At 40.7% G+C, this 15,378-nt stretch overlaps 2 protein-coding genes across 2 annotated transcripts in view; both read left to right on the top strand.

The window, feature by feature from the left end:
* The window catches only part of IMPG1 (interphotoreceptor matrix proteoglycan 1), a 74,209-nt gene that overhangs the window by 41,934 nt on the left and 16,897 nt on the right, over positions 1-15,378 (top strand). Inside the window, 4 exon segments of the mRNA XM_063297683.1 lie at positions 4,065-4,085; positions 10,444-10,691; positions 13,655-13,735; positions 14,976-15,044. Coding sequence (XP_063153753.1) covers positions 4,065-4,085; positions 10,444-10,691; positions 13,655-13,735; positions 14,976-15,044 — 419 coding nt within the window.
* Positions 1-15,378, top strand: part of LOC134503995 (cytochrome c oxidase subunit 7A2, mitochondrial) — a 410,163-nt gene that overhangs the window by 4,942 nt on the left and 389,843 nt on the right. The window lies entirely within an intron of this gene.

Raw genomic sequence — 15,378 nt, forward strand, 5'->3', positions numbered from 1 at the left:
GTCTTACCCTCTGGAGCAAATAAGAATACATTCAATACAACAGTCCTTCAGATATCTGAAGACAGCAGTAATGTCCCTTCTCAATCTTCTTGTCTGCAAGCTAAACGTATCTACTGTAGGTCTTTTAACCATTCCTCATAGGACTTGGTTTCCAGTCCTTTCACCATCTTGGTAGTCCTTCTCTGGACTTGCTCCACTTTATTTTTTTTAAACTGGTAAGTGCAGAACTGAACACAACACTCCAAGTGAGGCTGGATCAAGGCAGACTATAGCAGGATAATTACTTCCCATTATCTGGACTTTACATTCCTCTTCTATTTTCCTTTCATTCATGTCAGTGTTAATTCATACTGTTTACCATTTACCTTTCTTCCATGCCAATGTACAATCTTCTATGTGCCGTGATAAGCCCATATGTACTGTAATGACCTCTGTATTTTCATGTATTGTTTTTTAGTATAATAGACTAAGATGTTTTGGGGCGGGGGTTAGTTGTTTATTGGGGGGTTGTTTTTTATTTGTGTGTGTGTGTGTGTTTGTGTGTGTGTGTGTATGCATGTATGCCTTCAAGTCAGCCTTGACTCCTGGTGACTGCCTGGACAAGTTCCTGCAGTTTTCTTGGCAAGATTTTTAGAAGCGGTTTGCCCTTGCTTCCTTCCTGCTGGTTTTGTACCTAGGGCAGAACTATAACTCTCAGGCTTGCATAACCTAAGTTACCATCCTTAATTTCCACATGCAACATTCTTTGCTAACAGTAAGGATAGTACCGGTAAATTTAAGCACATTTTAATCCATTTAGCACAACTGCATCCAAAGCTCTTTTCTCCCAGGCATGCTCACAATATTCTATGCGAATTAGGATCTCTGAATTAGAGACTGTCTTACAAGCTAGAATGCTGCTGCCCGCCTGCTGCCTCCTAGGATGTCCATGCAATGTGCTAACACAACTCAGGATACATTATTCCTTTCTTCTAAATAAACAATAAATGTTATTTCTTGGTTTTTCTCTTTGTTCAATACGACTCTACATAAAATTGAGAGGGTTAAAAATAAGTCTGGAAGAAAAATGGCAATTACTGTAGCTGGGCAAGTGCCACGGATTCCTTGCCTTTTCCAAATCGTAAGTCAAGATATTGATATCAGCTTGTTGGCTGCGATGTGGGCATAACTTATTAGACACCCTGATGATTTTTGCATTCCACTGAGGGTTCTGAGTGGTATCACCTTCGGTGAGATGTTCCTCGTATCTATTTCACCCTTCTTTCCCAGGCCCTGAGGGTGAACTAAGTGGTTTGTCAATGTTTCTGGTGTCTATACTTGCATGCTTTTGAATTCCACACATACATGCACGCACACACACAAACGTTCCGTTCAGGAGACATAAAATGATTTTAAATGAATGATTTTATTTTCAATTTTATTTTCTTTTTTCTTAAATGATGGTTTTCTTTTTAAACTTGACAAAAGCAAAGCTCTTTGTCTTCTTTTCTTTTCCTTTTTCCTGTTCTGGCGTGTTGTTGCTTAGCATTTTGTCCAAACTCAAATAAGACATGGTAAAAACGAAATGGAAAGGACAATGACCCTAAAATCCTGGATAAGATAAAACCAAAATCCCAAGCAACGATAACAAATAATGGAATTAATGTTAATATTAGCCCAATATGATATATTACACAGCAATAATGTCACAATGACATGAGCCAGTGAAGTCTTTAATTATTGTAATGCTTATTCAGAGCTTTGACTAATTTAATAAATGCCCAAAGAACGTCCTCATTAGTATTCATTACATTTCTATAGTGTGGGAATGATGAGGTGCTTAAGATGCTGTCAAAGAAAAACCCTGGTCATTTTCCACTAATGATCAGAAATCCAGTTCCTCACAGCTGACATTTAAAATGGTGTGACCATTTTCGGGTTCATTAGAGTACGACAACTGTGCTGAAGGGGGAGGGGGAGGGAGCGTAGTTCCCCCTGTCCCCTTCCTCTCTAACCAACATGTATTTATTAATAGGACCTCAAATGTCGACCTTATTTTACATTTCAGAGTAGTAATGTTAATATGCCACAGGACATGAGTCAAATGATTTTCCTCCTTAATCTATGGTTCTGCTTTCAAGACCGTCTTTTTAGCCATGTGTTTTCTACTCTGGTACAGATCCCAGGGTGCAAAGCTTATCATGAGAAATAGTCCAGGAGTTCAACTATAGATGATGCAGAATAGGAGGGAAAACTAGCCAAGTCAGCAACTAAGGCTCTCTTAGATTTCTCAGTGGTTGCTTCCACAGTAAGGCCCTTTACAACACAACAAGGCTCCATTATTTTTAACATCCTTTTATTTTTTGTTTTAGTTTGGTTTCTATTTTTAATGTATATATTGACTTTAAAAAGTCAATCTATACATTAAAAATAGGGTTTGTGACTGTTGTACGCCACCCTGTGTTGCTTGTTGTGAGATGGGCAGCTATATAAATTGTTTTAATAAAGAAATAAACACAGCCCTTTACTATTCAGAGTGAAGCCTGTTGAATTCAGTGGAACTTTCTCTCAGGCAAGGAGATCACCATTCGTAGGTTTTGAGGAATCAAAGCTGTGTTAATTAGCTAGATTTGGAATATCATTTAACATCGTGCTGTTTTATCTGGCGGTGACTCACCCTGTGGATAGGATCTTTCTACTGTGTTCATTCAGGGAGTGTGCCATTTAGCAAAGCCATTTAACAGAGGTCCCCTAACCTTTAAAATACGCATTTTATTATTCCACTGTTTCATATGGGCAGTCCGGGAACTTTTATTACAAGTTTCCTTGGATTTTTTTTCCCTTTCTTTTCAAAATTTTGAAAGTTTTGCAATGAAAAAGTAAATATACTCAAGGAAAATATTAATGAAAGTACCTCAGTACCATGAAGATCAGAATTAGGATATAATTCATTTTAGGGAACAAAACAAAACCCATTAGCCCTCAAAAACATTTGCCTAGACAAGTTGGCACTGTAAATTTATTTTGAATTTTAAAAACTCAAAACAGGAAGATAACATAGGAAACCCTGAAATTCAACAAAGCATCAATAGCATAAGCTAAATTATCTAGTAAAGAAACAAATTAACAAAACTAATTCCAAACCAAATAGCTAGTTTCAAAGTAAGTAAACACTAGAGATTTGCATTCTTTGCCCTGAAGCAGAATCTGAGAGAGGAGAATCGTGTGTAGCTGCTTCCCTGCTTTCCCTTCCTATCTGGAATGCCATATAGGCACTGAACTTCTGATAGTTCTGATATTCAGTGTTTTATCTATACCAACATTCTGGTTATACTTTAACTCAACATAGAGCAACTCAACTTCTGCAGGACACTGCTAATAGAAATAACAGCCACAAGGGAATTAAAGACATCATGTTGTATGTGCCTATGTACGTACTGGTCAAATTAAATTAATATATAAATATAAGGAACTTATTAATTAAGAACTGCCCTATTAAAGTTACATGTTTCCCCTGATTGCTAGAAACTGAGTCCTAACAATGTTGATTGCTTCCAAGAAAAAAGGGGGTCTTTCTTTTGGTATCTTCTTACCAGGGGTGTCCAAAGAAAATTCAAGAGGGTGGCTCTGACAGCACATTCAAAGCCCCAACTTTTCACATGCATTGCACTTGCAACACACATTGCACAATCACAGCCATAATCACACAATCTTGATTTTCTTGGCAATACTCCCCCAGACATCCCTGCTTTTTACACATATCCTTTGTTAGCAGAAAGGAAGCTTTTCTGGAAGAGCACTGGAGAATGGTGTGTACAGGATGACTCTAGAGGGAATGATTGGAAAAAAAGACAAATTTAAAGAAGTTACCACCTTTTGCTACCAGAATGGAAGTTGTGTGAATTAAACAGCTGTAATGATAGCAGTCAGGCATCCCCTCTTCTCCTCACCATTTTAGTGTAAAAGATGCAGATTGTAGCATAAACAAGAGATATATGCCCACACAGTTTAATGGTTTGATTTTGTTTTTCCCTTTTCCTTTTGAAATGCTTCCATCTTTCCTGTCGTTGTATGCTGAACTGAAGACAGAAGAAGGAAAAAGATGGGTAACTTTCCTGCAGGTTTTTTTAATAGGTGATATATAATTAGTTACAGCAGTAATATTAAATAAGCAACCTCTTTCTCTTTTAATTACAGAAGGAAATCTTTCCTTCAACGACATTGTGCAGTGTAGGCAAAACAGAATTGGGTAGATAGCAAAAGCCACTGCTGTGTCCAAGACTAGTACATAATGGGTTTAGTATAATATGGGTAAACTGCTGTGAAACAGCAAAATGTTGGGCTTCCACACTCCCACATTCCTATGTAACTGGCAACAGGCCTTAACCAGGATGTAGTTTTCTTTTCCCCAAACGCTTGACTTACTGTTGCATGTATTTCAGGAACCATGGATCCTCAAAGTTGTCCCCTCTAGAAATTTGGACTTCAATATTCTCCCATCAGCTCTATGACTGCTGAGAATGTTGAGAATTGAAGTTCACCCAGCTGGAGGGCACCAGCTTGAGGAAAGCTTGCTAAAGGCTTTGCTAAACCAAGAAATAGTATTATACAATTTGCTGCTGGTTTGTTCAGCAATTGATGACAGTTTATTTAAAACTTTCAAATGCACGGGTAGAACAAGATCAGATCCCAGTCATGTCTTCTTTGTATTCAGGCTGGAGGAAAGGTGGGGGTGGGGGGCAAGGGGAAGTGCCAGGTCTGTGGCTTTGTTCATGTTTATTGAGACCTACTGAAACAACCCAATTCCTTTTCTTTCCTCTTGAGATGGCCATTACTCAGAAATCATAACCTTCGCCCTCTTTTCAGAATAAGAGCAAAATAAATACATTTATACATCTTTTCGGGAAAATGCTGGGTAAAAATCAAACTGCTTCCTGGACTCCTTTTATAAAACTTTGAAATATTGGTGGAAGGTCAGTTCTCATTTGACTTACAAAATGAAATTGTCCAAGGGGTAGATTTTTTTCCAGATCTCACAGGGCCTACTCAGTAACTATTGATTTTCAGTGAAACCTGAAAGCTTTTTTGAAGCCTTTGTACTGTGTTTCAGTACAGTGTTTCAAGTATTTTTGCAACGGAAAGCAAGTATGCCACATTCCAATATCTTCCCTTCCCTTCCATGATTTGCCATTGCAGAGGATTTTTTTAAAAAAGTAGCTCAAAGATACTAGTTCTTTTCTTTGCTGTTTTAGAAGAATGTAATTTTGTACTGAAATAATTGCCTGTGCAGAATTGTAATTGTGCTGGAGCATGGCATAAGGAAACTCTTCATACATTAATAAAATTGACCTGGAAATCCCTAATTCTTAAAACAAAGAGTCATTTTGGAAATCTGTCTCGTACTCATCAGTTCTCTGAGGTCTGGGTGTGATTATCCAGTAGCAAGGGAAAGACTGAGTTTGCATAGCCACTTCCTTATTATTTAATATAAATCCCAATGCAGAACAAGTCTTGTGTCCTACTGATCTAGCCCTTCCTTCTTTTCTACTCAGGAACTGCTGCAGCAAATAGGACAGAACCACAGTCATTTACATTTTACTGTCCTACTCTCAAGGGTTTATCTTATTAGGGTTCCACTAAAACTTGTTGTTGTTTATTCGTTTAGTCGCTTCCGACTCTTCGTGACTTCATGGACCAGCCCACGCCAGAGCTTCCTGTCGGTCGTCAACACCCCCAGCTCCCCCAGGGACGAGTCCGTCACCTCTAGAATATCATCCATCCATCTTGCCCTTGGTCGGCCCCTCTTCCTTTTGCCTTCCACTCTCCCTAGCATCAGCATCTTCTCCAGGGTGTCCTGTCTTCTCATGATGTGGCCAAAGTATTTCAGTTTTGCCTTTAATATCATTCCCTCAAGTGAGCAGTCTGGCTTTATTTCCTGGAGGATGGACACCAAACCACTGGAGCTGTGTGCTCCAGCACTGGAAGATCTAGAATTCCGGATGTCATCTCTGTCCTTTTTAATCGGCTACATGAGCACTTCATGCACTTGAGAGAGGTTAAAAAGAGAACCTTCAGCAAAGGATCGTTACCTTGTCGTGGTGCTGGAGCTTGAGCACCTCAATGATGCCATGAGCTAAACCGTGAAGGGCCACCCAAGACGGGAAGGTCATGACAGAGAGGTCAGACTAAATGCGATCCCTGAGGAAGGTAATGGCAACCCACCTCAGTATTCTTGCCGTGAAAACTAAATGGATCAGTACAACCAGAGATATGTCGGTATACCATCGGAAGATGAGACCCCCAGGTCGGAAGATGGTCAAAATGCTACTGGGGAGGAACAGAGGATGAGCTCAACTAGCCCCAGACGTGATGACGCAGCTAGCTCAAAGCCGAAAGGACGGCTAGCGGCCGACGGTGCTGGTGGTGAACGGCGAATCCGATGTTCTAAGGATCAACACACCATCGGAACCTGGAATGTAAGATCTATGAGCCAGGGCAAATTGGATGTGGTTATTGGTGAGATGTCAAGATTAAAGATAGACATTCTGGGCGTCAGTGAACTGAAATGGACTGGAATGGGCCACTTCACATCAAATGACCACCAGATCTACTACTGCGGACAAGAGGACCACAGAAGAAATGGAGTAGCCTTCATAATTAATAGCAAAGTGGCTAAAGCAGTGCTTGGATACAACCCAAAAAACGATAGAATGATCTCAATTCGAATTCAGGGCAAGCCATCTAACATCACAGTGATCCAAATATACGCCCCAACCACAAATGCTGAAGAAGCTGAAGTAGAGCAGTTCTATGAGGATCTGCAGCACCTACTGGACAACACGCCTCAAAGAGATGTTATTTTCATCACAGGAGACTGGAATGCTAAGGTGGGCAGTCAAATGACACCTCGAATTACAGGTAAGTATGGCCTGGGAGAACAAAACGAAGCAGGACACAGGCTGATAGAATTTTGCCAAGACAATTCACTCTGCATAACAAACACTCTCTTCCAACAACCTAAGAGACGGCTTTATACATGGACTTCACCAGATGGACAACACCGAAATCAGATTGATTACATCCTTTGCAGCCAAAGGTGGCGGACATCTGTACAGTCGGTAAAAACAAGGCCTGGAGCTGACTGTAGTTCAAATCATGAACTTCTTCTTGCACGATTTAGGATCAGACTAAAGAGATTAGGGAAGACCCACAGATCAGCTAGATATGAGCTCACTAATATTCCTAAGGAATATGCAGTGGAGGTGAAGAATAGATTTAAGGGACTGGACTTAGTAGATAGGGTCCCGGAAGAACTCTGGACAGAAGTTGGCAGCATTGTTCAGGAGGCGGCAACAAAATACATCCCAAAGAAAGAGAAAACCAAGAAGGCAAAATGGCTGTCTGCTGAGACACTAGAAGTAGCCCAAGAAAGAAGGAAAGCAAAAGGCAACAGTGATAGGGGGAGATATGCCCAATTAAATGCAAAATTCCAGAGGTTAGCCAGAAGAGATCAGGAATTATTTTTAAACAAGCAATGCGCGGAAGTGGAAGAAGACAATAGAATAGGAAGGACAAGAGACCTCTTCCAGAAAATTAGAAACATTGGAGGTAAATTCCAGGCAAAAATGGGTATGATCAAAAACAAAGATGGCAAGGACCTAACAGAAGAAGAAGAGATCAAGAAAAGGTGGCAAGAATATACAGAAAACCTGTATAGGAAGGATAACAATATCGGGGATAGCTTTGACAGTGTGGTCGGTGAGCTAGAGCCAGACATCCTGAAGAGTGAGGTTGAGTGGGCCTTAAGAAGCATTGCTAATAACAAGGCAACAGGAGACGACGGCATCCCAGCTGAACTGTTCAAAATCTTGCAAGATGATGCTGTCAAGGTAATGCATGCTATATGCCAGCAAATTTGGAAAACACAAGAATGGCCATCAGACTGGAAAAAATCAACTTATATCCCCATACCAAAAAAGGGAAACACTAAAGAATGTTCAAACTATCGAACAGTGGCACTCATTTCACATGCCAGTAAGGTAATGCTCAAGATCCTGCAAGGTAGACTTCAGCAGTTCATGGAGCGAGAATTGCCAGATGTACAAGCTGGGTTTAGAAAAGGCAGAGGAACTAGAGACCAAATTGCCAATATCCGCTGGATCATGGAAAAAGCCAGGGAGTTTCAGAAAAACATCTATTTCTGTTTTATTGACTATTCTAAAGCCTTTGACTGTGTGGACCATAACAAATTGTGGCAAGTTCTTAGTGGTATGGGGATACCAAGTCATCTTGTCTGCCTCCTGAAGAATCTGTATAACGATCAAGTAGCAACAGTAAGAACAGACCACGGAACAACAGACTGGTTTAAGATTGGGAAAGGAGTACGGCAGGGCTGTATACTCTCACCCTACCTATTCAACTTGTATGCAGAACACATCATGCGACAAGCTGGGCTTGAGGAATCCAAGGCTGGAGTTAAAATCTCTGGAAGAAACATTAACAATCTCAGATATGCAGATGATACCACCTTGATGGCTGAAAGTGAAGAGGAACTGAGGAGCCTTATGATGAAGGTGAAAGAAGAAAGTGCAAAAGCTGGTTTGCAGCTAAACCTCAAAAAAACCAAGATTATGGCAACCAGCTTGATTGATAACTGGCAAATAGAGGGAGAAAATGTAGAAGCAGTGAAAGAGTTTGTATTCCTAGGTGCAAAGATTACTGCAGATGCTGACTGCAGTCAGGAAATCAGAAGACGCTTAATCCTTGGAAGAAGAGCAATGACAAATCTCGATAAAATAGTTAAGAGCAGAGACATCACACTGACAACAAAGGCCCGCATAGTTAAAGCAATGGTGTTCCCTGTAGTAACATATGGCTGCGAGAGCTGGACCATAAGGAAGGCTGAGCGAAGGAAGATCGATGCTTTTGAACTGTGGTGTTGGAGGAAAATTCTGAGAGTGCCTTGGACTGCCAGAAGATCCAACCAGTCCATCCTCCAGGAAATAAAGCCAGACTGCTCACTTGAGGGAATGATATTAAAGGCAAAACTGAAATACTTTGGCCACATAATGAGAAGACAGGACACCCTGGAGAAGATGCTGATGCTAGGGAGAGTGGAAGGCAAAAGGAAGAGGGGCCGACCAAGGGCAAGATGGATGGATGATATTCTAGAGGTGACGGACTCGTCCCTGGGGGAGCTGGGGGTGTTGACGACCGACAGGAAGCTCTGGCGTGGGCTGGTCCATGAAGTCACGAAGAGTCGGAAGCGACTAAACGAATAAACAAAAAAAAAACACACAAAAAAAGAGAACATTCCACTCCTGAAGGAATTTCATTGTCTCAGTGGCCCCTGAGCCCTCCTGGATACCCCCAACCCCAGCTGCTCTGAGACAGTCTCAGAAGGCAAACAGTCAGCCCTGGATTGTTGGCAAGCCTGGGAAGTTTGGGAACCATTCTGAGGGGAGGCAAAGGGCCAGCCTTGTGAATAAAACTACAGAAAACTCTATAGGCCACCAGAGGACCACTTCAATTTGAAGGCTGATCAGGACAGAAATATGGAGTAAAAAATCATTAATTCAGATAAATAAACAAATAAATAACTCAGAGAATGGCAATGTGTGAGGTTTCCCTCCCCCCACCCCATTATTCAATTTTCCTACAGGCAATTGATGTTCAATTCCTGTCTTTAACAGATTCAGGGACTTAAGAGAAAAAATAGTTTAAAAAAACAATATTTACCATCCTAATGTCTTTTCTTTCCAAGGATGATATCTGGGTAATGGCTATATTGAACAGGGGGTGGGGGGTGGGGGGGACTGTTTCACTATCTCTTGAGAATTTTATTTTTGCTGATGGTATTTTTGCTTTTACCAAAACCTATATGCCTCAAGAGTGATATGACCTGAAAAACTACTTGTTTTATTTATTTTATATATTTAAAACTGTGTTTCTGTGTAAATGAGATGCACTTTCACCTTGCTGAAACACTGGTGTATTGGGATAGGTTTTTCAATAATATAGTCAAGGCACCATGGGGTCGGGTGGGGGTACAAAGTATCAAGATGGCAGCCACAACCATGTGATGGAAGCCTGCCCCTTTTTATTTCTGTGTGCCATGGTGCATGCATGTAAAAGGAGTCAAAGCTTCAGTCACATGAACATGCCCACCATCATGACCCTTTTTTAAACCCCCCCCCATGGACAATCCTGAATATGGTCAAGCTGACCTTTGTTAAACTGATGTGAATTATATTACAAAATGAATTGGTAGCCACTGACATTTTATTTATGTCGCCATAAGCTCAGTAATTACATTTAAACCAGAAAAGAAGCTGGAAGATGTTATTTGTTAATAGCAATTTAATTCAGCATACTAGCCAAAAAAAATCAATCCCCAAATAATATAACATGCTCCCATTTCCTCCCACATCAACAAACCAATATTTTTTTCTTCCCACACTACAGGACAAGCAGCACTGTGGCACAGTATGTTGTAAACTTCGAAAGAGATGGTCCAGAAGTTAAAGGTCCTGTGGATGGTATTGCAACTATTGACACCAAAAAAATTGAAAGTGAGAAGAGCACTCTTAGTGCAGAGAGGGAGATACCTGCACTTATACCAAAAGTAACAGACCTTCAGCAGATGGTTGCCATGGTCCTACAGGAAGATAAATCATTATCTATGGACTTTGAAACACTCCAGTTTAAGGATGGTCAGTCAATTACAAATGCTTACTGCAAATTAATTAATATTCCCCTTAACTTCTCAAAGCAATTTGGTAGTCCCCTGGTTCAAAGTTGCCTTGTATTTCCTTCCTCAGAAGAAGGAGAAGTATCAGGAACTTGTGGGCTGCCCTTCTGTGATATATCATAGTGGATAACCAGCTTCCTTCCTGTCTTTTCTGAATCACTCCATTTCACTGTTTTAGTGCATCTATCTGATTTCTCATTTTGAGGGCAAGCTTTGTTCCCCACCTCCCCAACCAAATCCCAAAGATTTTGGCTCTTGAATAGTGTTCCTTCTTTTCCTTGTCCTCCACCATTATACTGACTTATAATTAATCTACTAAGAAGCCTATCTAAGCAGGTAATAAAAAGAAAAAAGCAGCAAATTAGAAATGAAGATATGTCAGCAGGATGATCTGCTTTGCTTGACTTGTTATGAGACATGCAGTCCTTTTATCTCTTAACCTCCATATGTTGTTCTTTTCTCCCAACTGGATAACATCATTAGCATTCTATATAGTTGTGGTGTTTTTGTAGTGTCTGCAAAAGAGGTGGTATGCATCATAAGTTATAGATATCCAATACTGAGCTTGGCTTTCTATTTGGAGCTCAGAGAGAGGGATAGGAACATATGGGAACCAGCTTTCTAAATTATGCAGGCCCTGAAAGGTCAAATTCAGCATTCTGAATTATGCTTGGAAGCAAATACATAAGCACAGCAGCCAAACCAAGCCTGGGATTATACACTTCCCAGCCTCCTCTTGCCAGAGGTTGAGTTCTGTATTTGTACTTGTGGAAGCTTCTGATGACCTTCAGAACCAGCCCAAGATAAAGTGCATTTCAACCATTAAAGTAGGAGATTATTGAGTAAGGCCAAATCCTGATTTGAAATGGGATGCTGGGAGTTCACCAGCCTTCAGTGTAAAAGGCAGCCTTTGTGTCCACTGTTACCAGAAAGTACCATAAGAAAGCAGAGTCAGAGAGCCCAAGTCTGCCTCAATGGTCTTCATGTGATAGTCAGTTAATCTTCAGATAACAAAAGTATTTAAACCAGACTAGGGTAGATTGAACTGATGTGGATGCTTACTTTAATAGGTAAATATTTTTTAGCTTTGGTGGTACTCAGCTGGGTGGAATGTCTATTAAAATACAAATGGTGTGATCCAGGAAGCAGATGGCAGTGACTTTGATGATACAGAAAAATAAATGGATGCACCAAGCAGCCTTACTAAGTGAGCGGAACTGTTGTATGGTGACTAATTACAAAAGGCAGAAATATTTTTCACTGATGCTGCCCTATAGCCTCACTTCAGAAGTCAGCATATTTTACATAATTTGTTGCCTACTGGACAAAGAACTAACCATTCTATTATCATTCAAACATTCTATATTTCCATTTACTGAGATCTTAAATTTAATTCCATTTTATTCATCCCTTTGTTGCTCCCTGACCCTTCCAGAAATGTTTTTTGTAGGAAATTAAAATCTTCCCAAACAGGACGTAAAAGGAATACGACCAGAAAGAGGAAATTGCTAGAAATACAGAGCAACACCCGTTCCTTTGTGCCTTCTGTTTATACAACTAGTGATCTATTGACGAGGCAGCTGTGTTGTGTTTCTGCCATGTTCTGTTATTAGCTGCTCTGAGCGTAACCGATAAGGAAAAGCAATAATGTAGTGGGAATTCACTCTCTAGAGCTGAGCTGAAATTTCTCACAACCTGTTTTTCTGGGGACACTTTTTAGGAATGTCCCTTTGAAGAATTTTTGGTCAAACATTCTCCATCACTGTCTTATGACTGCCATCACATTCTCTCCGCAAGGCCTTAGAATAATGCTCTATCCGGATCGCTGTGGAAGAGATGAGTTGTTGCTGCTCCCCCCCTTTCTAGTGCTATAAAATAAACTTCAAAGAGCACTTAAAGGATAAGATTAAAGGTGGCTTCATAGTACAGCCACTGAAGTCTCTCTGGAACATTGTACTGCAGTCTTGGCTGCACACCTACCGAAACCTGAGCAGTTGTACATGGAGGCAGCAGGAGGCGTGATGGTTACCAAGAATCAGGCAAATATGGCTGATATTCCAATTCTATAACTTTGGAAACAGCATAGGATGATGTTTAGGTTGTCATCTAAAATAGAAATACCCATTATGAATGCAAGAAACTGGTGTATGAAAAATCTGTATGTCATATGGATTGAACCTAGCTGGGACTGACCGGTACTTCCACTTGAGCGTGCATTCAGTACCAGTCTGAAATTGCTGTGATATATACATAATGGCCCACCGAAACAGGATCTTTAATAGTGCCTTCCGGCTGGACTCCCCTTTGACCCCTTCTATGCAGCAACTGGTTTCACTACCCCCTCACTGCAAGGACGATTTTGGGGCTGCTGCACAATGCCTAGTAACTGTCCCTACCATCTCCTCCTCCTTTTAGGCAGCACTCTAGGAAGCTGGAAGGGAGACTGTCAATAGGACATCGCTGGTACCCTGTGCCCCTCCCCACTGTTCACCTCAGAGAAGCATGGAGGGGGAGAAGCCTAAGGAATTGGCTTCTTGAGGGAAGAAGGCATCTTGAAGGTATTCCTGCCTGCATTTCATCTGGAGCAGAAGCCCAAACCGACTGATTTGCAGAATTAATCAATTCAGCTTTCTAAGATAGTCAGAAGCCCCAGGAAGTCATGGTGAAATGCAAGTGCACTGCCATCTCAGATCAGAGCCTTAAAGGTTTTAGCTCCATAGACTAAGAAACATCTCTTTACAGATTCATTTGATACTGACAACAAAGAGGAAAAAACAGCAGTTTTACTGTTAGGTTTGTCGTATGGCACGGTCCCTGTTTATAACAGAAGTGTATATAATAATTGACACACTTTGGTCAGTTTTGATAGCTGGTAGTTAGGCAAACTTGATGAAAAATGACCATTTTATTTGTCTCATTCTGCAGAAATCATCAGGCCTTCTAGTAACATAAATAATGATGTGCAGTCAATGGTAACAGATGCTCTAGCTGGACCTGAATTGGTGAGTAGCATTTATTGCCTTTGTTCTGCAACAAAACTTCAATGGTGAATAAGATTAGCATTCTACCAAACCTCAGTTCAGCACAGAGTTAACAAAGGGCAAGTTAAGAAAAGTGGTTGGCAGATCCTCTGGCTTTGTTTGCCATTCATAATAGGTTACCAACCAGCCAAAAAACATACACCAGTCATTTTTCTTACTGTAAGCGGAGGCCGGGGCTGAAGGACTGAAGGATGGACTCACAGATTTAGACATCTATCAAAACCTGGTACCAAGAAAGATGATCTTTGGGTTGGGAGGGGGAACCCAGCAAAACAGGAGAGTATCACCAGGCTGCCAGGTGACAGGGTGGCAAGAAAAGAAGGGCGGACTCAACCCAAACATCTGAAACCCTGACAGCCTGGCGATTAGTTGCCAAGATTGGCATGAGGCATAAAACATTGTTCTTTAGCTGCTAAGTCTCCAATACCTCAGAGACAATCCATGCAATCGGGGCATTGGAAGTACAACTTGAAAGAGCCAGAATCTTCCACTGCCAAAAGAGGAATGGCTGTGGAAAACTCCAGCAAGGGATTAGGGGTGAAAGGGCATGTCTGCAGCAGCCTAAAAGGCCAAGAAGACTGGGCCAATTCCAGCTTTAGCACTTGAAGCATCATAGATTGTATCCTTGGGAAGAACTGTCCTGAGACAAGATGGGGAAAAACAATTTTGAAAGGGAAACTGCTAAAGACAACTTTAAGCTGCCTCCGCTGTTGGCTGGGGATAAGGTGAAGGGACTATCATGAGATATGAGATTTGAAAATGGTTAGAAAGTCCTCATTGTGCCTTAGCTAAAGGTCTTGGGTTGAGCTCCAAGAGTTTCACACATTTATACTCTTTGGTTTGTATCAACAGAATGTACAGCCAACCAGGACAAATGAATAATCCTATAGAAATATTCATGGATAGATGGACAGGCCAATATTTATCTTTTAGGAGAACATTTTAACATCTTAACATATAAATTAAAGTGGAAATAAAACTTATATTTAGTCAAACAATAAAGTGTAAATGAAAATTGCCACTATTTTGTTTTTCCTCTTCTTTATAGACCTCTGTAATGCCTTTCATTTATGCAAGTTTAGCAACAGTGACCAAAACCTTTAATGAGATTGAGGAGACCAACCTCATTGTAGATTACCCAATCCCCACCTTGTCTTCTAATGTCTTGGGTAGCACAGGGATTCTCTTTACTTCAACATTTAAAGAAATTGCCAGTCAGAAGAGCGAAGATGAAAAGACAAAATACCCGATTTCCAGCATCCTCTCCAAGCAAGGTAAGTTGTTAGATTCTTAGCTGAGCAGCAGATCCCTTTCTTTTATCCTGTGCTAGCAAAAATCAGAAAGCAAGTCCTCCCTTAACTGTCCATTTACCTGTGTGAAAATGTCTTCTATTTCCCTTCAGGCACTCTTAATTAACTATTAATTTTAATGTCAGCATTTATATACCGTAAGACCCTGACATATACTATATTTTGAATGTTTGAAGATTTTGATATATGTCATCTCAAATTTCTTAGCAAATTTCTTGTACTGGGGAAACATGTAGAAGAAGGAGAGGTGAGGTTGAGAATGAATAGCTTGCTGAAGCCAGTTTAGTTAATCCATGAC

Source organism: Candoia aspera, chromosome 1 (assembly GCF_035149785.1).
Source record: "Candoia aspera isolate rCanAsp1 chromosome 1, rCanAsp1.hap2, whole genome shotgun sequence".
Lineage (NCBI taxonomy): Eukaryota > Metazoa > Chordata > Lepidosauria > Squamata > Boidae > Candoia > Candoia aspera.